Source organism: Vigna angularis, chromosome 9 (assembly GCF_016808095.1).
Source record: "Vigna angularis cultivar LongXiaoDou No.4 chromosome 9, ASM1680809v1, whole genome shotgun sequence".
In the NCBI taxonomy this organism is placed as follows: domain Eukaryota; kingdom Viridiplantae; phylum Streptophyta; class Magnoliopsida; order Fabales; family Fabaceae; genus Vigna; species Vigna angularis.
The window spans coordinates 1,899,423-1,925,166 of record NC_068978.1 but is presented as its reverse complement, the minus strand read 5'-3'; the positions used below and the strand labels follow the sequence as shown (position 1 = coordinate 1,925,166).

Genomic DNA, 25,744 nt, shown 5'->3' with positions numbered 1-25,744 from the left:
TCACATCAAAATATAAAAATTAAAAATATATTTAATCAAAAAATGAAAAATGGGGTAAAAAAAAAGTTAATGTTTGAGGTATGGGAATGAAGTCCGTTACTCAAAACACTCTAAGTTGTCTTGAAGACCGGATGGGTTTCCTGGTAATTCTCCATCCTCAGTGACGTTGTTCGCTTTCCCTTCTTCTTGTCCCAGCCGTGTGGATAGATACCTGTCAAACACACTTTGACGCTCAAGTTAGTAATATAACCGAACGGTTGGCATAGAAAGTAATGCATATATAGTGCATCGTGATCATAAAGTCATACCTGAAACCTTTATTTATACTAACTGTGATAGGCTTTTACCTTTCGTTGGCCTAATGACGGCCCAATCACACCTTAATATGCATTAAGTGCTTAATGAGTCATTACCACTTAACACAACCTAGGTGAACAACCATGGGAGGGCGGCCTGGGAGGACAACCATGGGAGGATCGTACAGGAGGACGACCATGTGGGAGGACCGTATGGTTCCTGGGAGGACCGTACGGTACACAAGCCCCCCAAGCCCGAGCATGATGTTATTCTGCGAAGGGGTTCTGTACATGGCCTTCTTGATAAGGACGGGTTCTCCAGTTGGCTTTTGTCTTTGTCCTCCCTGTTCGTTGATCACGATGGGTGGTTGAAAAAACGAGTCTTGTCTTTGTCGGATGAGCTGAATATGCTATTGATCCTTCGATGAGGAGGTCGGGATTTCTTTAGTGAAGATCCACGGTCGCCGACCTTTGGTGAGGCCGGCCGAAATTCCTTTGCTACAGATCCACGGTCATCAACCTTTGGTGAGGCTGGTCGGGATTCCTTTGGTGAAGATCCACGGTCGCCGACCTTCGGTGAGACTGGCCGAGATTCCTTTGGTGAAGATCCACGATCGCCAACCTTCGGTGAGGCCGGCCGGGATTCCTTTGGTGAAGATCCACGGTCGCCGACCTTCGATGAGGCCGGGCGGGAATTCTTTGAAGCCAAGGTATGGCTGAGCAATTGAGGCCAGATGGCCAGATGATTGAGGCCAAATTTGGCTAAGTACCTGTGAGGCCGGATGACCGAGCAGTTGAGGCCGGATAGCCGAATGTTTGATGCCAAATTTGGCTAAGTACCTAGGAGGCCGGATGACCGAGTAGTTGAGGCCAGATGATCGGATGATTGAGGCCAAATTTGGCTAAGTACCTGAGAGGTCGGATGGCCGAGCAGTTGAGGTCGGATGGTCGGATGATTGAAGCCAAATTTGGCTAAGTACCTGGGAAGCCAGATGATTGAGACCAAATTTGGCTAAGTACCTAGGAGGCCGGATGATTGAGGCCAAATTTGGCTAAGTACTTGGGAGGCTGGATGATCGAGCAGTTGAGGCTGGATGGTCGGATGCTCAATGCAAAGTTTGGCTAAGTACTTGGAAGGTCGAATGGCCGAGTAGTTGAGGCCGGATGGCTGGATGATTGAGGCCAAATTTGGCTAAGTACCTGTGAGGTCGGATGACCGAACAGTTGAGGCTGGATGACCGGATGATTGAGGCCAAATTTGACTAAGTACCTGGGAGGCCGGATAGCCGAGCACTTGAGGCCAGATGACCGGATGATTAAGGCCAAATTTGGTTAAGTACCTGGGAGGCCAGATGGCCAAGGAGTTGAGGTCGGATGCTTGATGCCAAATTTGGCTAAGTACCTGGGAGGCCGGATGGGGGAGTAGTTGAGGTAGGATGGCCAGATGCTTGATGCTAAATTTGGCTAAGTACCTAGGAGGCCGGATGAGCGAGCAGTTGAGGCCAAATGGGCAGATGCTTGATGCCAAATTTGGCTAAGTACTTGGGAGGCCGGATGGCCGAGTAGTTGAGGTCGGATGACTGGATGATTGAGGCCAAAGTTGGCTAAGTACCTGTGAAGCCGGATGACCGAACAGTTGAGGTCGTATTGCCAGATGATATAGGCCAAATTTGACTAAGTACTTGGGAGGCCGGATGACCGAGTAGTTGAGGCTGGATAATTGGATGATTGAGGCCAAATTTGTCTAAGTACATGGGAGGCCGGATGACCAAGCAGTTGAGGTCGGATGACCGGATGCTTGATGCCAAACGGTCGAATGATCGACTTCGTAAGGCCGAGAGGTTGACGTCTTTTAAATCACCACTCACTAGTTCCTTATGGCTACAATGGGGGATACTAGCTCGGTCCCACGGTGGGCGCCAAAATGTTTCGGGTATGGAGTTGAAGTCCCTTACTCAAAGCACTCCAAGTTGTCTTGAAGACCGGACGACTCCCTAGTGATCTTTCAATCTCCAAGTTACGTTGTTCGCTCTCCCTTCTTCTTGTCCCAGCCGTGTGGGTGGATACCTGTCAAAGGCACTTTGACGTTCAAGTTAGTAATATAACCGAACGGCTGACATAGCAAGTAATGCATATATTGTGTATCATGATCATAAAGTCATGCCTGAGACCTTTATTTATACTAGTTGTGATAGACTTTTACCTTTTGTTGGCCTAATGACGGTCCAATTACATCTTAATTTGTACTAAGGGCTTATTGAGTCATTACCACTTGACACGACCTAGGTGAATGACCAGCCTGAGAGGACGTCTAGGAAGGATGGTAGACGACCTGAGAGGACGACCTAAGAAGACAGTCATAAAGGACCATACAAAAGGATGACCATGTGAGAGGACGTCCAAAAAAACGTCCAACGAGAATAGTGAACGACCAGAAAAATCGACATAAAAAAATGACCATAAAAGGATGACCATAGAAAAACCGTACAGAAAAACAACCATATGAGAGGATAGTATGGTTCCTGGGAGGACCATACGGTACAGTTAAAAAAAATTTATCCTTTTTCATAAATATAAAATAAGAAAGAAAAAGTATTTAGAACTCATGTGAAAGTTACTTTCTTCAATTTAAGAAGAAGAAAACAAAGATTTAAAGTTAATAAAATTAATATAAATATAACAAAAACATAATTTAAAAGTTAATATTATTTCTCTATGTCATTTTCACACAGAATTGTGTTAATTTGTGAAAATGAATTTAAAACATATTTGGGAATAAAATATGTTAAATTTTTTAAAGTTAGAGGTGAAAAAAAAATGAAAGTAAAATATTAAAATTTTGAAAATATAATAAAATAAAAGAAATGTCTCAATAGATTAAAATTAATATTATTATTTTATCTTTGTAATTAAAGTTAATATATTATTATTATTATTATTTTTATTTAGTTATTATTATTATTAATTATTATAATTATTAAATGTGAATGTATTATTTGTTAAAATTATAAAAAAAAAAATTTAGCCTGATGAATGTTACTTTAGTGCTTCACCCGTCCTTTCTCTGTCATTCTCTTCCTCCTTCCTTACCTCAAATCATCTCTTTCATTGCTACAGCTCCCATAATTTCATCTTCTTCTTCAACAGTGTATAAGTAGAAATGAACACAGCCTGAAGTACCCAATTCAAAAGTTGGATCAAGGCAATTTTGGAAAGAGTAAAGATAATATGACATTCATTCAATAAAGATAAAATAATTTTAAAAAATAATTTTTTATAATTTTAAAAAAATGTTTAAAAAAAATATATTTGTGTCAAAGTATATTTTTCTTTTGAATATTCTCAAACATTTTTCTTTTGAATACACCACCCACATCACAACTGAATTTGCTCTGCACATTTGGCAGGTTTTTATTCCACATTAAACATTCTCTTCCTTATTTATGTGAGTTTTAATAGCTAATGTGAGAACCTTAATAATTAGCATAAATTAATTCTGACATCCTCACCATTAATGCACGCCACATCACTTCTCAAGCCATTAAAACCCACTCCCAACTCTGATTTTCACCTCTCTGCTGTGCGCGGAAAGCTGGGCCAAAATCATTTCTCTGGAAACATTAAAAACGCACCAATCTTTGCATGCAAGCACGCCACGTGTTGCGGAAGAAGTTTCCAAATCAGAGTTTAGGTGCAGGTGTCGGCTTGAGACACGTTCATTCAAACGAACACGAGTTTAACAAAACCAGATTTTTCTGAAAAACTCTCTCACCTGCATCACTCATCTTCTTCCTCACGAAACACACCCATTCATTTTCTCCAACTTCTCTCTAGAACTCCCAAGCTTCTCTCTACTATAACTCCTCATTTTCTTCTCCAAATTCCATTTCAGAACCATAGGAACGTTTCCAGAGTCGCGGACGTTAGTTTGGACCGAACAGAATTTGATTCTAATCTGGTAAGTTCCTTCCTTTAGTAGTTTGTCCATTAGGGTTTCATTCTAAACCATGTCCTCAGTTCATGCATGGACTGTTTCTGAGCAATCTCTGATTTTGGTGTTTAGATCAAGTGGTTAGATTTAGTAGAAGGAACTTAAGTGGCTGTTGCGTATAAAAGAGTTGTAGTGGAACGTGTGGAAGTTATATTTTAGGGCGTACACTGCTATCCAGGTAAAAGGAAGCTTTAGTAATTTAATTTAATACTTGTTTGATGTGTATGAAATGCATGAAGTATACTGGATGTCTGAAATGTATGAAATATTTGATGTTTGAGTATGCATGAACGAGCATGGTTGTACTGGATGTATATGGGTGATATTGTTTGAACTGTATGTTGAAAATGGAACGTATGAATTGGAAAAGGGATAATTTCTGTAAGGTATGAATGATAATATGAATTTTGTAATGTATATGTCGCAACCGGAATCGCGACGGGACGACGATCCAAAAAAGAAACGGGTTTCGAAAAGAGATTTTGGAGTCGCCACCATAGTTTATTTTGGAAAACTACGGAAAAACCATAAAACGATAAGACACAGTCCGCGAAAACCAGATTCTGGGTTCGGGAGTCGGTTACGCGTAGGGAAGCTATTAGCACCCTACAGCGCCTGCCCGAAGGCAGTACCTTTAACTAAATGCGCGAATGTGATGGTTTTCAAAATGTTTAACTATCCCCTAAAATAAAATTCTAAATAAACAAAATATATTTTTTACTTTTTTGGGCCCGACAAGGATTGACCTTGCTCCTACGTATTCTCATTCAAAATGAGAAATCAGGGTTACGTAGTTCTTCCTGAAACTGTTTGAGAAATTTGTTTGGAAATGATTTTGTATTTTTGGGAAATGAACCTGACAAGGACTGGCCTTGCTCCTATGTATCTCCATTTTTGGTGAAGAATCAAGGGTAACGTAGTTCTAGATGAGAGATTACTTGTAATTTGGGAATATTTTAGTATTTTTAATAAAGAAGGAAAAGGTTTTCTAGCACAAGGCCTACGCGAGCGGTCGCACGTGTACTTAAACCTTTTCAAAATATTTTTATTTGATTTTTAACTTTCGTAAAAGAAAAGGAAAAGATTTTCAGCACAAGGCCTACGCGAGCGGTCGCACGTGTGCTTAAACCTTTTCAAAATATTTTTATTTGATTTTTAATTTTTATAAAAGAAAAGGAAAAGATTTTCAGCACAAGGCCTACGCGAGCGGTCGCACGTGTGCTTAAACCTTTTCAAAATATTTTTATTTGATTTTTAATTTTTATAAAAGAAAAGGAAAAGATTTTCAGCACAAGGCCTACGCGAACGGTCGCACGTGTGCTTAAACCTTTTCAAAATATTTTTATTTGATTTTTAACTTTTGTAAAAGAAAAGGAAAAGATTTTCAGCACAAGGCCTACGCGAGCGGTCGCACGTGTGCTTAAACCTTTTCAAAATATTTTTATTTGATTTTTAATTTTTATAAAAGAAAAGGAAAAGATTTTCAGCACAAGGCCTACGCGAGCGGTCGCACGTGTGCTTAAACCTTTTCAAAATATTTTTATTTGATTTTTAACTTTTGTAAAAGAAAAGGAAAAGATTTTCAGCACAAGGCCTACGCGAGCGGTCGCACGTGTGCTTAAACCTTTTCAAAATCTTTTTATTTGATTTTTAATTTTTATAAAAGAAAAGGAAAAGATTTTCAGCACAAGGCCTACGCGAGCGGTCGCACATGTGCTTAAACCTTTTCAAAATATTTTTATTTGATTTTTAACTTTTGTAAAAGAAAAGGAAAAGATTTTCAGCACAAGGCCTACGCGAGCGGTCGCACGTGTGCTTAAACCTTTTCAAAATATTTTTATTTGATTTTTAATTTTTATAAAAGAAACGGAAAAGATTTTCAACACAAGGCCTACGCGAGCGGTCGCACGTGTGCTTAAGCCTTTTCAAAATATTTTTATTTGATTTTTAACTTTTATAAAAGAAAAGGGAAAGATTTTCAGCACAAGGCCTACGCGAGCGGTCGCACGTGTGCTTAAACCTTTTCAAAATATTTTTATTTGATTTTTAATTTTTATAAAAGAAAAGGAAAAGATTTTCAGCACAAGGCCTACGCGAGCGGTCGCACGTGTGCTTAAACCTTTTCAAAATATTTTTTGTAAATTCTTTTTATTTAAACTATAAATATTGTATTATTAAATATATATTTTAAGATAAGTAGATGTCTAAAATAAATAAATAGAACAAAATAAAATAAGGAAAAAAATAAATAAAAATAAAATAAATAAACAAAAGAAATTGAAGTAGCCGAACGGACGTTGGGGACAGATTCAGAATAACGAGCGTTCGTTGGGGATATAACGGACGTTTAGAAATGTGAGCTGAATGACGAGCGTTCATTGGGCAGATGGTGAACGGACGCTAAAATACGAGCGTTCGCTGTGGAAGTGGCGAACGAGCGCTAAGTAACGAGCGTTCGTTGTGGAAGTGGCGAACGAGCGCTAAGTAACGAGCGTTCGCTGTGGAAGTGACGAACGAGCGCTAAGTAACGAGCGTTCGCTGTGGAAGTGGCGAACGAGCGCTAAGTAACGAGCGTTCGCTGTGGAAGTGGCGAACGAGCGTTAAGTAACGAGCGTTCGGTGGTTTTGATAACGAGCGTTCGTGTTGGGGAGATGGCGAACGGACGCTATATAACGAGCGTTCCAAAAGAGGCCCAAGGCTCCCGGACGTACGCTCATTTCTGGGCCCGGCCCAGTCCAATGCTTTCTAACCTAGAATTTCCTAGGGGTTCAGAGATTCATCCTCATTCCCACTCCTTCACGCCGGTTCGCACCTTCTCCAGAGATTCAAGGTCTCTTGTTCAGCACCACAAATGATCACCACCTCTGCCATAGCCGGCCACCGTCACCTCAAACAAAACGCGCCTTGGCCTCTCCGGCTACCCCTCGCACCACCAGAACCACCGTCAGCCAAGACACCACCGTCTCCACTTCTCTCTCTTCGAAAACCAGAGATTCTCAGGGATGGTTTTCCTCCATCTTCATCTCCGATCCGCTCGTGCTATCATCATCCATCAACATCAACTTCACCATTGCTAAAACCTCCATGACGAACACGACCACTATCACGATAATGTTCCCCCCGTGCCTATACTCGTCCACCTCCTCGGCCATCCACACGGTCACCATCACCTACCAGGATGACCTTAGCGACGCCCCTGCCACCACCACACAGCAGACTACTACTTCCAAACCGCCAACCACGAAACAATCAGCCACTCTCTTCCTCCCCATTCGAGGATTTTCACGAAGGCCTAATGCCCCCTGCAACACCATTTTTCCCTCTCTGCCTCCCCTAATTTTTTAATGTTTACTGATGGGTTTAATGTTGGTTGAATCTTGTCCATTTGGTATTGGAAACGATGAGTGTGTAGTGTGCATATGAGCATGAGTGAGATAGGTGATTCTGTGACAATGGTGCATGGGCTGGCGAGACAGGGGTGCAAGGAGCTTATGCAGTAAGCATACATGATGAATTTGAATGTACAGGTGAACAAAAACCTACCTGCTGCTGGAGCTGCTGCTACTGCTAGTTGTGTATCCGGTGACCTCCTCTTGCCAGTACCAGTGCCGATGATGATTGTGATGATCCCAGATGATGGTTTCTCGTGTGCACCCTTTTTCCTTTTTTTCTCTCTCTGATCCAACAAAATTGTGCTCCCCAAAATCTTGGCAAAATCCCCTTCTAACTACCTGGTCCCCCTTTTTTCCAAAAATCTTGGAAAAATTCTCCTTAACCACCTTGTCCCCTCACCCCATACACGCCTTCCATACGTGCCCTTTTCCACGTTTTCTATTTTTTTTCAATTTTATTATTTTTTTTTTATTTTCAGTTTTAATTTTATTTTTCAATTTTTTAATTATTTTGATTAATTAACTCTATTAAAACAAATTGCGGATAAGAAAAAAAAATAAATTGAATTACAAGCAAAAATCTAAATACATAAAAATAGAGTAAAACAAAAAAGGTAAAATAAAAAATAAAATAAAAGAACCCAATAAAAACACATTTTTTCAACCCGGACAAAATTGAGTGTTGACAGTATAAAATTTATGGTGAAGATGAATTATAAGCTATGAATCTTATGAAAAATGTGAAGTTACAGTAGATGAGAAATCTGGAAAATATCATAGTCCTTGCTTGATAATGCACGCTCGTCATCGAACGGTCTTATACCGTTCGGTTTCCCATGAAAATGACTTAGAATAAGAATTCTTTCATTTGGAAAGGATTCTGATTGAGAACGAGCGTCCTTTGTGTGAATTGTTAAGTTTGAGCGTTCGGCTCAGCCTAGCGTGTCCAACGATTGAAATAATGGAAGTGTATTAGTAACGCTCGGTTTTTCATTCCAGCGTTCGTCATAGGTAGCGCTTAGTCTTATACTGAGCGTTCGTCCAAATGAGCTCTCGGTATTAGATTGAGCGTTCGTCCTAATTAGCGTTCGGTCTGATACCGAACGTTCGTTTTAAATGAGCGTCCGTTCTATTTTAGTGCTCGGTCAACTACCTAGCGTTCGTCCTAAATATCGTTCGGCTTGATACCGAACGTTCGTTCTTAACAAGCGCTCGGTCTCGAAATGAGCGTTCGTCCTAATAACGCTCGGTCTTATATTTAGCGTTCGTTCTAAGAAGTGTACGGTCTTATACCGGTCGCTCATCCATACTTTGAATTTCAGAACGTACGTAAATAGCGTTCGTCCCAAATTATCAGTAAATAAATATTCACTCTCGGTCTTATTTAACACTCGTTCTCAGGGCACTAAATATTTGTTTGATTATATCCTGGTCCTTTTGAAGTTGGTTTAAGATCTTTATATCCAAGTTTATTCTGAATCCGTTATACTAGGTTGTTAAGGGTCGGTTCATTTGACTGATTCTCACTCTCGACGTTCGTCCTCGTTGAGTAGGGGACTGAACGCTCGTCTTTTTATGAAAGTGGAACATAGAATAAAAATGTAAATAAAAGAAAGAGTTAAGGTGTGCGAACGATATAAGAAGTGAAGTTATGATGTTGGTATTTGAACGAGCGTTCCAAGGAGGAACGACTCTGATTTATATATTGGATATTAAATTTGGTAAAGTATGACTGTGGATGAGTTAAGACTCGCTGTCCATCCTGATGTTCCGTGAATACTATCTTCATGTAGAGGAAGTATGTCATGTGTGGGAACGGCAGGAGGTCCTTAGTCCATAAGTTAACATGGGCGACGTAAGAACGGACTTACCTCGAGTGGCAGCTGTTTGGTGTATCCCAGTTACTACATCACTCGGGTGCAAGGACGCTTGTAACTACACAGATTCATACAGTCCGGACGGTCTGTCTAGTATTGGTATATTTATGTTTTGATTGATGTTATATGTATATGTGCTGATTGTGTGATGGTTTGAATAAGAATGTTGAAGTATGAATTTAAATTACGTAAGCTTACCCTTGCATTTTCCATTGTGTTGTCCCCTGTCTATGTACGTCCGTCTTGTCTTGCAATGATCATCCGTGTGGATGTGAGCAGATGGAGGAGCGTCGCTTGAAGAAATGCTGGAAGAAGAAAATTTGGAAGATGCTAATCTGGTCGAAGTTGAAGTGAAGGCCGAGCCTTAGAGCGCTCGTAGATGTTAGGGTGTATATGTTAGCTCGTTTTGGACGTTTGGTTAATCCTTTTGTAAAACCGTTCGTTCTGTTTTAATTCCCTGTACATTGATACGCTCGTTATTTTTGTACTGCAGTCGTTCGGCTTTGAACCCTTGAGTTCTATTGATACTAAAGACTGTTATTTTACTGTTAATTGTAATTAATCCTGATTTATGGTAATTACTGTATTTTGGGATGTTACATTAGTGGTATCAGAGCAGTTTTGTTCTCTTAAAGGACGCTGTAGGTTATGAGTGCATCGTGCTTTTGCTGTGTGCTTATTGTGTATTTAATGAGTTATTGTTTTTAAGTCTTTGCACATTTCTAACGTTCGTTTTTCCTCTGTGTTCAGAGAACGAATGGCACCTAGACTCCCTCCTCCACCGCAACCTAACGAGCCTGATGCGTCCAACAACGCTAGGTTGTTGGAAACTGTGATAGACCGCTTACAGCAACAGAATACGACACTGATGGAACAAAATGCCACTCTAATGCAACAAAATCAGAGTGCCATGCAAAGTCTGGAAGCCTCACGTGCCAGCTCGGAAACAACTCAACGACAGCTGATGGAGATTTTAGCAGCAACAAGGCACACCGCGGGAGCGTCTTCTTCCAACGCTGCCCCGCCTACTGCTGAGTGGAGCTTGGAGAGTTTCCTCCAACATCATCCGGCCAAGTTCAGTGGGAAAGGTCTTCCGGATGAAGCAGATCAATGGTTAAGGGAGATAGAGAAGATCTTCAATGCCAAGAGATGTCCAGATGAGAATAGATTAGCGTACGCAGAATATTTGTTGACGGGAGAAGCGAGTCATTGGTGGACGAGCGCGAGAGCTATTCTAGCGGACGCACAACAGCCGGTCACTTGGGAAGTGTTTAGAGCTAAATTTTATGAAGAATATTTTCCGGACAGCGTTCGGTTTGCGAAGGAGGTGGAATTTCTACAACTGGTGCAAGGGGGTATGTCTGTTTCCGAGTACACCAATAAGTTCAAGCACCTCGTCAGATTCAATACTATGGCCACGAGTGAAGTGTGGCAGTGTAGAAAATTCGAGAACGGATTGCGGAGTGACTTGAAAGTACTGATTTCCAGTTTATGTATCCGGACGTTCCCTGCTATGGTTGAGAGAGCCAAAGTCTTGGAGAGGAACATGGCAGAAGCGGAACGCAAAAGAAGCAGCAGCAAGTGATTAGGGGACCGATGGTGTCCAGGGGAGGTGCTGTTCAGAGGAGACCTCCTTACGCTCGTCCAAACCAGTCTTCTCAGACGAGCGGATCTCAAGCAGTGGTTCCTGTCGGATCGTCTGGACAGGGAAGTGTGGTTTGCTACCAGTGTGGAGGGCCACACTACAGGTCTTCATGCCCTCAACTGGTGGGGGGAAAGCACTGTAATCGTTGTGGAAGAAACGGACACTCGGATCATGAATGCAATATGAGTGGGCGTGCGGTGATGAGGCCACCCAATGCTGGAAGAAATCAGCCGAGAGGAGGACGCGCCCAAGCTAGTGGGCGAGTGTATGCTATAACGAGCGCTGAGGCAGCGAGCTCAGGTAACCTTATTGTTGGTGAATGCATGCTGTTTGGTAAATCATGCTGTGCTTTGTATGATTCGGGGGCAACGCACTCCTTCATCTCGAAGGCGTGTGTTGAAAAGCTGGGATTAGAAGTGAGCGAGATGCAGTTTGATCTGGTGGTGTCTACCCCAGCAGCTGGTGAGGTTAGGACGTCCACTATGTGCGTCAAGTGTCCTATAGAAGTGGAAGGACGTAAGTTTAAGGTTAGCCTTATCTGCTTACCTCTTCAAGGTTTGGAGGTGATCTTAGGGATGGATTGGTTGGCTGCCAATCGCATTCTTATTGATTGTGGAGCGAAGGATTTGATCTTCCCTGGTGAAGAAGAGGAAGTTCTTTCAGTGACGCTCGGTCAGCTGAAAGAAGACATTATGGAAGGCGCCAGCTGTTTCCTGATTATGACCCACGAGGATCAGGAATCCAGAGGAATGGTAGAAGAACGATCGTCCACTAGAGACGGTAATGGACGATCGGTTGTGGATGAGTTCGCGGACGTTTTCCCGGAAGAGATCCCTGGACTTCCCCCTCAGTGTGAAGTGGAGTTCACTATTGATTTGGTGATTACAGCGGCTCCCATCTCGGTTCAGCCATATAGGATGTCGCCTGCGGAGTTAGCTGAACTCAAGGAGCAGATTGAAGAGTTGATAGAGAAGAAGTTCATTAGGCCGAGCGTATCACCCTGGGGAGCGCCTGTGCTCTTAGTGAAGAAGAAGGATGGCAGCTCTCGGTTATGTATAGACTACAGGCAATTGAACAAGCTGACCATCAAGAACAAATACCCGTTGCCAAAGATTGATGACTTGTTGGATCAACTGCATGGGGCAACGGTGTTCTCTAAGATTGATTTGCGTTCGGGATATCACCAAATCAGGGTGAAGGAGGATGACATCCAAAAGACAGCGTTCAGGTCTCGTTATGGACACTACGAGTATGTAGTGATGCCATTTGGAGTGACGAACGCTCCTGCAGTGTTCATGGATTACATGAACCGGATATTCAGACCTTATTTGGACAAGTTTGTGGTCGTCTTCATAGATGACATTCTCATCTACTCTAAGACACAAGCCGAACATGAAGAACACTTGAGGGCAGTGCTGAGCGTGTTGAGAGAAAAAGAGTTGTATGCAAAGCTGTCCAAGTGTGAATTTTGGATGAAGGAGGTACAATTTTTGGGCCATGTGGTCTCGGCTGAAGGTATTTCCGTGGATCCATCTAAGGTGAGAGCAGTGTTGGATTGGAAAAGCCCGCGTTCGGTTACGGAAGTGAGGAGTTTTGTTGGACTTGCGGGCTACTATAGACGCTTCATAGAGGGATTCGCCAAGATAGTGGCTCCGCTTACCCAGTTGACTAGAAAGGATCAGCCGTTCGCATGGACTGATCTGTGTGAAGAGCGTTTCCAGGAGTTGAAAGTGAAGTTGACGAGCGCTCCTGTACTAATCTTTCCGGACACGTCCAAGCCCTTTGAAGTCTACTATGACGCGTCTCATCAAGGGTTGGGCTGTGTGCTTATGCAAGAGAGACGAGCAGTAGCGTACGCGTCTCGTCAGTTGAAGGTTCATGAACGCAACTATCCAACGCACGACTTGGAATTGGCAGCGGTCGTTTTTGCACTGAAGATTTGGAGGCATTATCTATACGGATCAACATTTCAAGTCTTCAGTGATCATAAGAGCCTCAAGTATCTATTTGATCAAAAGGAATTGAACATGAGGCAGAGGCGTTGGTTGGAATTTTTGAAGGACTATGAATTTGAGTTGCTCTATCATCCTGGGAAGGCCAATGTAGTGGCGGACGCCCTAAGCAGGAAGACAGTGCATGTCTCGTTAATGATGGTGAAGGAGCTGCACTTAGTGGAGAGTTTCAGAGATCTAAGGTTACAGTTTGAGTTAGAACCGAGCAGCATCAAGTGCTGTAACCTTAGAATATCTAGCAATGTGTTCGATCGAATCAAAATGAAGCAACGTGAGGATGAAGAGCTGGTGAAGATATTAAGCGCGCTCGGTTCGAATAAAGATAAGGATTTCAATACAGGAACGGACGACATGTTGCGTTACCAGGGTAGGACGTGCGTTCCTAACGATGGCGAGCTGAAACGGATCATTTTGGAGGAAGCTCATCACAGCCGTCTTAGCATGCACCCTGGCATGACCAAGATGTATCAAGACCTCCGGAAATCATTTTGGTGGCCTGGAATGAAGGGTGATGTCGCTCGTTTTGTGGCATCATGTCTAACCTGTCAACGAGCGAAGGCAGAATATCAAAGACCTGGCGGTTTGCTTCAACAGTTGGAAATTCCCGAATGGAAGTGGGATAGCATATCCATGGATTTCGTGACTCATCTACCACGCACGGTCAGAAATCATGATTCAATCTGGGTGATCGTGGATAGGCTAACGAAGAGCGCCCACTTCCTAGCTGTCAACTTAAAGATGTCGTTGGCCAACTTAGCTAAGTTGTATATCCAGGAGATCGTTCGTCTGCATGGAGTACCTTCGAGCATAATTTCCGATCGAGATACAAGGTTCACTTCACGGTTTTGGCAGTCCCTTCAAAGCGAGCTCGGTAGTAGGTTGCAAATGAGTTCAGCCTACCACCCTCAGACGGACGGCCAGTCTGAACGGACCATCCAGACGCTAGAAGATTTGCTGAGGACGTGCGTCCTAGATCACTTAGGCGCATGGGATGAGGTTCTGCCGCTAGTGGAGTTCACGTATAACAACAGTTTCCAGGCGAGCATTGGAATGGCACCGTTCGAAGCACTCTATGGGAGGAAATGCCGAACGCCACTTTGTTGGTTCAAGGAAGGAGAGAACGTGCTGACTGGACCTGAGCTTATCCAGCAAACGACCGAGAAAGTCAAGCAAATCCAGGAGAGATTGAAGACGTCTTTGAGCAGGAAGAAGTCGTACGCTGATAAAAGGAGAAGACCGTTGGAGTTCGCTGCAGGAGATCATGTGTTCCTTCGACTCAATCCAGTCACTGGTGTGGGACGAGCCGTTCGTCCAAAGAAGCTGTCTCCCAAGTTCATTGGACCCTACCAGATATTGAGGAAGATCGGACCAGTAGCGTACGAGCTTGCGTTGCCACCCTAGCTATCCAACCTTCACCCCGTGTTCCACGTCTCTCAACTTCGGAAGTATATAGCAAATCCATCACATGTACTGGAGTTAGAAGACATTCAGCTACGTCCAGACCGAACGTTGGAATTGCATCCAGTCCGTGTAGAAGATAGCCGCACCAAGTACTACAAAGGCAAGGACGTTCGCTTGGTGAAGATGGTGTGGGACGCTAAGACTGGAGATTCAACGTGGGAAGTGGAGAGCGCCATGAAGGACTTGTATCCACACCTATTTCTGGGTAAGTTCTAAATTTTCGAGGACGAAAATTTTTGTAGTTAGGGAGAATGTGAGACCCTTAATAATTAGCATAAATTAATTCTGACATCCTCACCATTAATGCACGCCACATCACTTCTCAAGCCATTAAAACCCACTCCCAACTCTGATTTTCACCTCTCTGCTGTGCGCGGAAAGCTGGGCCAAAATCATTTCTCTGGAAACATTAAAAACGCACCAATCTTTGCATGCAAGCACGCCACGTGTTGCGGAAGAAGTTTCCAAATCAGAGTTTGGGTGCAGGTGTCGGCTTGAGACACGTTCATTCAAACGAACACGAGTTTAACAAAACCAGATTTTTCTAAAAAACTCTCTCACCTGCATCACTCATCTTCTTCCTCACGAAACACACCCATTCATTTTCTCCAACTTCTCTCTAGAACTCCCAAGCTTCTCTCTACTATAACTCCTCATTTTCTTCCCCAAATTCCATTTCAGAACCATAGGAACGTTTCCAGAGTCGCGGACGTTAGTTTGGACCGAACAGAATTTGATTCTAATCTGGTAAGTTTCTTCCTTTAGTAGTTTGTCCATTAGGGTTTCATTCTAAACCATGTCCTCAGTTCATGCATGGACTGTTTCTGAGCAATCTCTGATTTTGGTGTTTAGATCAAGTGGTTAGATTTAGTAGAAGGAACTTAAGTGGCTGTTGCGTATAAAAGAGCTGTAGTGGAACGTGTGGAAGTTATATTTTAGGGCGTACACTGCTATCCAGGTAAAGGGAAGCTTTAGTAATTTAATTTAATACTTGTTTGATGTGTATGAAATTCATGAAGTATACTGGATGTCTGAAATGTATGAAATATTTGATGTTTGAGTATGCATGAACGAGCATGGTTGTACTGGATGTATATGGGTGATATTGTTTGAACTGTATGTTGAAAATGGAACGTATGAATTGGAAAAGGGATAATTTCTGTAAGGTATGAATGATAATATGAATTTTGTAATGTATAAAATTTATGGTGAAGATGAATTATAAGCTATGAATCTTATGAAAAATGTGAAGTTACAGTAGATGAGAAATCTGGAAAATATCATAGTCCTTGCTTGATAATGCACGCTCGTCATCGAACGGTCTTATACCGTTCGGTTTCCCATGAAAATGACTTAGAATAAGAATTCTTTCATTTGGAAAGGATTCTGATTGAGAACGAGCGTCCTTTGTGTGAATTGTTAGGTTTGAGCGTTCGGCTCAGCCTAGCGTGTCCAACGATTGAAATAATGGAAGTGTATTAGTAACGCTCGGTTTTTCATTCCAGCGTTCGTCATAGGTAGCGCTTAGTCTTATACTGAGCGTTCGTCCAAATGAGCTCTCGGTATTAGATTGAGCGTTCGTCCTAATTAGCGTTCGGTCTGATACCGAACGTTCGTTTTAAATGAGCGTCCGTTCTATTTTAGTGCTCGGTCAACTACCTAGCGTTCGTCCTAAATATCGTTCGGCTTGATACCGAACGTTCGTTCTTAACAAGCGCTCGGTCTCGAAATGAGCGTTCGTCCTAATAACGCTCGGTCTTATATTTAGCGTTCGTTCTAAGAAGTGTACGGTCTTATACCGGTCGCTCGTCCATACTTTGAATTTCAGAACGTACGTAAATAGCGTTCGTCCCAAATTATCAGTAAATAAATATTCACTCTCGGTCTTATTTAACACTCGTTCTCAGGGCACTAAATATTCGTTTGATTATATCCTGGTCCTTTTGAAGTTGGTTTAAGATCTTTATATCCAAGTTTATTCTGAATCCGTTATACTAGGTTGTTAAGGGTCGGTTCATTTGACTGATTCTCACTCTCGACGTTCGTCCTCGTTGAGTAGGGGACTGAACGCTCGTCTTTTTATGAAAGTGGAACATAGAATAAAAATGTAAATAAAAGAAAGAGTTAAGGTGTGCGAACGATATAAGAAGTGAAGTTATGATGTTGGTATTTGAACGAGCGTTCCAAGGAGGAACGACTCTGATTTATATATTGGATATTAAATTTGGTAAAGTATGACTGTGGATGAGTTAAGACTCGCTGTCCATCCTGATGTTCCGTGAATACTATCTTCATGTAGAGGAAGTATGTCATGTGTGGGAACGGCAGGAGGTCCTTAGTCCATAAGTTAACATGGGCGACGTAAGAACGGACTTACCTCGAGTGGCAGCTGTTTGGTGTATCCCAGTTACTACATCACTCGGGTGCAAGGACGCTTGTAACTACACAGATTCATACAGTCCGGACGGTCTGTCTAGTATTGGTATATTTATGTTTTGATTGATGTTATATGTATATGTGCTGATTGTGTGATGGTTTGAATAAGAATGTTGAAGTATGAATTTAAATTACGTAAGCTTACCCTTGCATTTTCCATTGTGTTGTCCCCTGTCTATGTACGTTCGTCTTGTCTTGCAATGATCATCCGTGTGGATGTGAGCAGATGGAGGAGCGTCGCTTGAAGAAATGCTGGAAAAAGAAAATTTGGAAGATGCTAATCTGGTCGAAGTTGAAGTGAAGGCCGAGCCTTAGAGCGCTCGTAGATGTTAGGGTGTATATGTTAGCTCGTTTTGGACGTTCGGTTAATCCTTTTGTAAAACCGTTCGTTCTGTTTTAATTCCCTGTACATTGATACGCTCGTTATTTTTGTACTGCAGTCGTTCGGCTTTGAACCCTTGAGTTCTATTGATACTAAAGACTGTTATTTTACTGTTAATTGTAATTAATCCTGATTTATGGTAATTACTGTATTTTGGGATGTTACATTAGCTACACATACCAAAATTTTTGTGAGAAATTAAATTTGGTTTAATTAGTATTCCATTCATGTGTTAGTCATAAATCTCTTTCAAGGGAGAAATTAAATGCACTCAATCTGTATAATTTTATTTTCTTTGAAAAACTACATATTGGACTGGTTTTTGCGGAAATCCACAGAAATCAATTAATATTTGTTGAATGTAATTTTGATTATTTAGTTTTTAATCATATATTAATTCAAATTGTACAACTTTTTTTTCTTTTTTTTTTCATTCTGGTGGATATTATCTTCTTTTTCTTTATTTGTTTAGAATTTTCATTCCGTTTCACTTTTTCTCTTTTCTGTTAGATTCTAATTTGTAATAATTGGTGAGTTTAAAAATCATTCTTAACCGACCAAAAATTAAATATAACTTGATGCTTTTTGAGAATATTTTTATTCTTTTTTTCTGTTTGTGTTATGGTTTGAAAAAGTGACATTAAAAATAATTATTGTCCTTGGAATTCAGTTGTAATTGGTTATATAATTCAAGAACTCTAAGGTCTTGAAATTTTTTAATTATTTCATGTGTTTTTTTTAAACTTGATTTGTTTAAATTCGATTATGTTAAGACTAGATTGAATCTCAAAATGAAGAAATGAAAAAAAAAAAACAATGCGTGCATGAATAATTATTGAATATACTATGAAATATTTAATATTATGTGAATAATCAATTTATATATATTGGGGAAAAGTTGTGAAGTTAAGTGTCATGATATTGGGAAAAAATTGCTTTGGTGATGGAGGAGACAAAGAAAGGGATTGTCATTTCTATGAGAAAGAAAGCTGGTTACGTTAGAGATGTGACTAGGAATACTGTGAAAGATGAAATTGAGTGGAAGATGGAAGGAAGAGAGAGAAGGGGAGAAAAGGTGAGAAACACTTGAAAAAAAATTGTGTGTCAGTCTACCGTTAGCCACGTCAACTAATTTTTAACGGTGTTAGTTTGGTGTTAGTTTTAGAGGACTAAAATCAATGTTTTTTTGTAAGAAAGAAGACTAAAATGTACCTTACTTTGAAAGAGGGACTAAAACCAGAAACAACCAATAATTTAGGAACTAAAAACATATTTAACCCATATATATATATATATATATGCCTTTTTATATTTTGGGTTCTCATAATTAAACCAGTGATTATGACAAAGAAAAATTTATAACTTATAGATGAAAAAAATATTGTATATGAAAATTAAAAAAAATACATTGTCCATCTAAATATAAATCACAATTCGCTTAAATTAAAAAGAAAATTATTAATTTAGATGATAACATTAGTTTATCTGTGATCATAATCATTTTAAATCTGTTTTCAATGAATATATAAAATAATAATTGTGGTAAAATTTTAAAACTGAAGTATTCAATTATGTAATCTTGATTTATAACAAAAGAAAAGAAGAAGATATTTTGATATTTATTATTTTGAACTAAAATAATTAATGTAAGGAAAAACTAAAAAAAGTTGTAGAAAAGAATAAAAGAAAAAGTTCAAATTGTATGCACAGATAAAAAAAAAGTATATAATAATTTGAGAAAACTTTTGAAAAATAAAAAATAAAAACGCACAAAAGTAGCAAGTATGTCCGTGGGAAAAAGCTCTGTTTGTGTGTCTGTCTCTCCCTCATGAAAGGTTTTTGGGACACCTTTGTTCAAATCCTTCATCATCCTATTTTCTTTTTTTCTATCATTTTCTTCTCTTTTATCACCTTGTGTTTATAGTATTCAAATTCAACCATTTCCTTTGGGATTCTCGCAATTTAAGTTTGTTTGAACCCACATATACAACACATTGTCTTAATTTTTCATACCTGGACGGTGACACCTTTTTCAACGCAATTCACCCATTCCTTTCAAGAATTCTTAATTTTTATGTCACTTTTTAAAAATCTTTTAGGCCAAGACTGGATCTTTCTCCTGCCCTTTTGATACAAAGTCCATAATTTGGCTGTTTGAATTGGTGAAGGAGGTAAGGGGTGGTGGATTTGTTTTTATTTGGCTCTTCTCACTTGCATTGGGTCAGTGAGGTTAAAGATGAACGAGGACGAAAATGAAGAACGTGTTTTTGAGATGGGGGTGGTGATTCCTAGGAGAGTGATTCAGGAGAAAGACGAATCATGTGACTGTGCACACGTCCTTGTAAAGGAGTTTGAGAAGGTGGGGTTTGAAGTTGAGAGAGTTATTGGCATTGCAGATGAGTTCATCAAGGTTAGGTTTTTCTCATGTCTTCTGTATGTTTCATTCATGTCACTCACTTTCATCCAATGCTATTATTTACAGTTAGTGTTTTGAATTTCTTTTCCTGTTTGGTATGCCTAAAGAAATCCTTTTTATTTTAATTTTTTTCAGTGTTGTAGTATAATCAGTTTTCTTTGTCTAATTTAAGTTTTTTCTGTTTGGTAATTTCATTTGTTTAGTTGGCTGCACCTTTGGAAACATTGGGGAGGGCTGCAGCTGAACTGCAAATCAAGAAACGAACTCATATTGGTATATTGCAAATCCCACAAAGGAAGCTATCTGTTATGACTATTTCTATTTAAGTTCACTGTGTCAAATGGTGCTAACCAGCATGTGACTTGTAATAAATGGCAGGTATGGATTTGCTATTTGAGGTGGAGGAGGTCGAAGCTTTTGTGAAACAACCGGATGGTTCCATTTTCAGTTGGTGTGAGCGTTTTCAGTGCTACTGTCACTTAATATATGGAATAGTGAGTTTTTTTCCGTAGCTATCCTCTGTCTCAATGAGTCAAAATTCCTTTTTTTCTATTATGTTTGTTAGCTAGCTCCACACATACGCTTGTTGTTTCATATGATTCTCAGATTATAGGTGCCTTAGCATTTTCTAATTCAAGAAAATGTTAGCAAAGTGCATTCTCAGATTAAGGCCATGCAGTCTTGTGTGAACTGCCCTATTGGCATGCCGTAACATTTTGGTTATCTTGTAACTTGAACTTGCAGGTAAACAACAGCAAGTCCGCCAAAGTCCTTAAATTTGATGGAAAAGAAGTCAATTGGGAAATCGGGGAGAATCTGATTCTGAAATTGGAATCAGAGAACATTGTTAAGCAAGTCTTTCCTTTGCATGGTGTTTTTACTCACACGTGCCATCAATTTTTCTCTAGATTAGTGTGTCTTGAAGCCTGAACTAATATTGCTTTTGGTTGATAGATGAAAAAAAGAGAAAGAAGCTTCTCAGTAGTTGGGCACTTCATTGGTGGCACTTCACAAATCAGCCTATAGACGAGATTTATACATATTATGGGGCAAAGGTAATGTGACCCTGACTCTATGAGCTTTATAATATTGTATGAAATTGATATTGTCCATTCTCCTTATCCAATGAAGGAATGAATAATCTGCAGATTGCAATATACTTTGCTTTTCTTGGAATGTACACACGGTGGCTGCTCTTTCCTGCTGCATTTGGGCTTACTTTGCAATTGATAGATTTTGGGTGGGCCAATCTGTCTGTTGGTTTCTATTTATACTACAACTTCTTCTTTAGTTTTGCATCTAGTTAAGCAGTTTTACGACTTCTTATTACATTTTAGGTCATTGAAATTGGTGGTGCTCCCTGTCTTCTTTGTCATGGTGATACTTTGGGCTATAATGTTTTCTCAGTTCTGGAAGCGTAAAAACTCTGCACTTTTAGCTAGGTAATGTTTTACTTTTTACTTATTTTGAGATCAATGCGATCAATTTACTCTTTTTGCTTTCTTTGATTCTTACTTCTGCCTTCACACACTTTCTCTCGTGTTTTGGTGTTGTGTTACAGATGGCCTATTAGTTCTGTAGATATAACTGATGGAGGATACAAGATCACTGGCAGAAAGGAAAGCTCCTGGCAGCCCCCAATGGAACTCATGAAAGTACTTGAGTCTGATAGAATTAAAGAGAAGGAAGCATTCCAAAAATCTGAGTGGCTTGGGCGTTTCATGCGATTCAGAAATGATGCTTTTATTATCTTCAGCATCATATGCCTCCAGTTACCATTTGAGTTGGCATATGCCCATCTTTATGAAATTCTTGATTCTGATATAATTAAGTAAGAATGCGTATCATATTTTTTCTGTACTTCTACTTTTTAGTTAATTGAGTATTCTGTTATTTCAGTTTTGGAATTTCTTTCAGTAAAGTTCTCTCTTATTCCAATAATTATATTTTGTTCTCTGAGTCTCAACAATTAAAATATCTTCTTTTGTGTTCATTTATTATTAGTTACTGCAACATTTATTTTCCTCCCATCACTGAGATGGTGTCCTCAAACTTGCATTTTTTAATTTTTTAATTTTGTATGCCCGTTCCTTTGGGAATTGATGTGACTGTTTCTGACTTCATTTTTCCTCCTTGACTCTTTAATTATAATGATCGCTTTACTTCAGCCCTGTAGCTTCTGTCAAACTAAAAAGTTCAAGTCCATCTAGTAAAGTAAAGCATAATGCCACAATGATCATTGACAGACTGATCCAATTTGCTCTTGAATACCATTCTTCTTTGAATAGCTGTCATCTTTCTGTTGAGTGTATTTTTTCTGGATGCAATCCATCACATGATTCATTCATGCCAATGTGGACTTTTTTGTTGTTGTAGTTGTACGAGAGAATAAGGTCATGAAATTAACTTACGTTCTATTTCTCATTAAAAGCTTCTCTCTCAGTTGTCTATTTAATAAAACTCATGAGTGTCTTTTCTTGTTGGTGTTAGAATGACTTTGGAGTTGTGGAGTTGCATCCCATTAGAAGGGGACTAACTTTTCTCCACTAAATAATCCATAATCTGATACTAAAAAGTATCTTTTGTTAGTCTTATAAATTCTTATATTTAATTGAGTAAATGTTTAATTGATGTGACTCTTATATTAATGCTGGGTTTTTCAGGTTTGTGCTCACTGCTGTTTACCTATTCGCCATTCAGTGTATTACCAAGATGGGTGGCAAGGTGTCTGTCAAACTTATCATGAAAGAAAACAATGAAAACACAGAAAAACGAGCTGACAGCTTGGTCTACAAGGTAATTTAGTCCGAGTTTTCCCCATTGTCCTAAAAATGGGACTTACGGGTTTACATTCTCCTGCAGGTCTTTGGTCTGTACTTTATGCAGACATACATTGGAATCTTTTATCATGCCCTGTTGCATCGCAATTTTTCAACTCTTCGTCAAGTGTTGATTCAGCGGCTTCTTCTGTCCGAGGTTGCTGAGAAAAAAAATTCCATTGTCTATGTCGCTTCCTTCTCCCATTTTCCCTTTACTTTCCTTCTGTTTAGTTTGGGGTTTCCCTTTAACATAATGATGTAAAAGAAAACGTCTTTCCAGGTGTTGGAAAACTTACTGGAAAATTCATTGCCTTATCTCAAGTATACCTATAAAAAGTACAGGGTTCGGTAAGCCTTTTCATTCCTTTGGACACAGACAATGCTAGATTTACTTTGTTTAACATGTTGCCACTATACAATTGCTAAACTGTCTTTTATTTCTCAAGACATAAGAAGAGAGCAACAGGAGAAGCAAGAGAAAAAATCCAATTTACTTCTAGAGTAGAGAAAGAATACCTTAAGCCCCCTTACTCTGCTAGCATTGGAGAGGATCTTGAAGATGGATTGTTTGATGGTACTTCTAAATTCATTACACTCTTGATTTTTATGTGGTATTTAATTAATTTTTTATCATATGGAATACAAGTATTTTCACTTAGATATACATGTGTATATTGAAGTAAAAAATAAATAGGTTCAATTTCTTATCATATTTGAGAAACATCCAAGATTGACATTTACCTGTATTGTTTGCAGATTTCTTAGAATTGGCATTGCAGTTTGGCATGATTTTGATGTTTGCTTGTGCATTTCCACCTGCATTTGTTTTTGCTGCTGTGGTATAAATGCTGTCATCCACCTCCCTTTTTTGCACTTGCTTTTGCTTGTACTTGTTGACAACTCATTACCTTGCTGTTCAGAACAATATAATGGAAATCAGGACAGATGCTTTGAAGCTGCTAGCCATTTTGAGGCGCCCTGTTCCTCGAGCTGCTGCAACAGTAGGAGCCTGGCTTAACATATTTCAGGTATTTGTTTATTTACACTGGAATTTTGAAGGCACTTGTCAATTATCTTGAACAATCCACTTACCATATTAAGAAGGAAGTTTAAGCCAAATTCATCCTCATAAAATTGATTTGTAAGGTGAGAATTACCCCAACATATATACTATAAGTTATCATTGTCTCTAATAATGCACCCTTCTCACACCAAGAAATGTACATCTTACACATGGGATTGGATATTTGTAAATGGTCTGATGGTGAGTAACACGATAACGAATCTCATTAGAATAAACTTTGATTCCAATTTGGAAAGGAAAGGGAGAGAAAATAAATAAACTTGGAAAGGAAAGAGAGAGAAAATAAATATTTTAGTGATATCAATAGCAACAATTACATTCTCATCATTTCTATTTGAAATAATCAAAACCTCTAAAAACATGAAATAAAAATATATTGAAATAAACAGAAAGATTTTGAAGATATTTTTTTTTTCTAATTACTATAGAAATATTGAGAATATTTTTTATCCTGTTATTTATACAACATGAATTATAAATTACAATTTGTGTGTACCAAATAACCAACTATATGGAAGGTCTGTTTACTGATATTCTCTGGATGCAACCATTTTAAAGATAAAGGGTCATGAGAAAGAATTGGTAGTCTGAACTATCAATTGTCATGTCCTTTAACATGAATGAGCTCTTCATCTGTAAACTTTACACTTTCACGAGTCATTCGCATTGACTTGTACTTAATTTTAATGTCACTGATTTGACGGAATGCTCAATATTGCAGTTTCTCATATTGATGTCTATATGCACCAACTGTGCTCTTTTAGCGTGGCTATATGATGAGAAAGGGAAATGGAAAATAGAGCCTGGACTTGCAGCAATTTTAATCATGGAGCATGTTCTCTTGTTGATTAAGTTTGGTTTCTCTCGATTCGTTCCTGAGGTGGCTTCTTCACTTCCCATCCATAATTATTTCTTCACTTCAAAGCTCCTTTATGAAAGATAGCATGTTATAGTACTGTATTATTTGCAGGAGCCTGCTTGGGTAAGAGCGACCCGTGCAAAACGCAACACTCAGGCACAGGATATGTGTTCTAAGAAGCTTTTAAGGACTATTTCTGGAGTGGACAGGAATTTTGGAGAGAAGAAATTGAACTGATGCCTTTCAAGCTTATTATCATTACTTCAATGCAACTTACACACGAGATAGAGAAAATCCTTATGCTGTATTGTATTTTGGTTATCTTAGTTTCTTTCCCATGGCTGAATTGTATATTAAGAAGGGATTTTGCTTTAATTGGCCTGGTTTGTCCCGTTTTAAATTGTAAATATTAAGACTACAAATTACTTCAAGTTTTATCAAAATGTGAGTAAAAGAAATAGTGTTTGAGGCATTCAAATTAAGAACAAAGTAGCTGTTGTACTCTGACAGGAAAATGTTTGGCACTTGGCAGTTCAATGCAGAGTAAAATATTACTTCTTAATTCCAGATTATATTTACAGTAATACAAAAGGTATCATAACACAAATGGATGCAAGACCCTCCCAAACACAAGCATTTTATCCACCCTGCTTCCAAAACAATTTGCATTCACCACCTGATCATATATAATATGCACAAAATCAATAAAAAAATCCAACATTTCTTCCATTAACAAAATCCAACATTTCTTCCACTAGCAAAATCCAATGCCCGTGTCTCTGATCTTGCCCTTGTGCAACAAAGTGCTATTCCATCATGTTCAATATGTGAGTTAGCCACGAGACTTTCCAAAACTGCCACTGATTTGGCGTGCATAAGCAACAACAGCCTTAGCCCACTTCTTGATATCAGCCTTCAACTTGTTGGAATCCATGTCCTTGAGCTGCTTCCCTGGTTCCATAGACAATTCAACCGAGGAGAAAGGACGATCAAAACGCCTACGTTTTGAAGATTTCTTGCCCTTAAGGCTGGCAATGGCACTGCCACCATTCAGAGACACAGATTTCTTCACAG

The 25,744-nt window shown here is 39.5% G+C and overlaps 1 protein-coding gene across 2 annotated transcripts; it reads left to right on the top strand.

Annotated features, from left to right (window-relative positions):
• The first annotated feature begins 19,266 nt into the window (after nucleotides 1-19,266).
• On the top strand, nucleotides 19,267-25,237 carry LOC108320686 (anoctamin-like protein At1g73020). Of its 2 annotated transcripts, XM_017552198.2 has the most exons (17): nucleotides 19,276-19,327; nucleotides 19,592-19,902; nucleotides 20,112-20,181; nucleotides 20,287-20,402; nucleotides 20,653-20,779; nucleotides 20,863-20,963; nucleotides 21,057-21,148; nucleotides 21,246-21,350; nucleotides 21,470-21,739; nucleotides 22,572-22,704; nucleotides 22,771-22,884; nucleotides 23,008-23,075; nucleotides 23,174-23,301; nucleotides 23,484-23,566; nucleotides 23,648-23,755; nucleotides 24,533-24,691; nucleotides 24,782-25,237. In XM_017552198.2, the coding sequence occupies exons 2-17, from the start codon at nucleotides 19,729-19,731 to the stop codon at nucleotides 24,905-24,907; spliced, it is 1,974 nt and encodes a 657-aa protein (XP_017407687.1). In that variant the 5' UTR covers nucleotides 19,276-19,327; nucleotides 19,592-19,728; the 3' UTR covers nucleotides 24,908-25,237. The 2 variants fall into 2 exon arrangements, with proteins under 2 accessions (XP_017407686.1, XP_017407687.1); XM_017552197.1 differs by having other exon boundaries at nucleotides 19,267-19,902.
• Nucleotides 25,238-25,744: the final 507 nt, after the last annotated feature.

What these genes read in the sequence shown, in the direction of transcription:
- LOC108320686 (XM_017552197.1), top strand. Translation starts at nt 19,729, where the DNA reads ATGAACGAGGACGAAAATGAAGAACGTGTTTTTGAGATGGGGGTGGTG. An exon ending in AACTCTGCACTTTTAGCTAG is followed by an intron (nt 21,351 to 21,469) that starts GTAATGTTTTAC and finishes GTTGTGTTACAG; the next exon opens with ATGGCCTATTAGTTCTGTAG. An exon ending in TCTCTCGATTCGTTCCTGAG is followed by an intron (nt 24,692 to 24,781) that starts GTGGCTTCTTCA and finishes TATTATTTGCAG; the next exon opens with GAGCCTGCTTGGGTAAGAGC.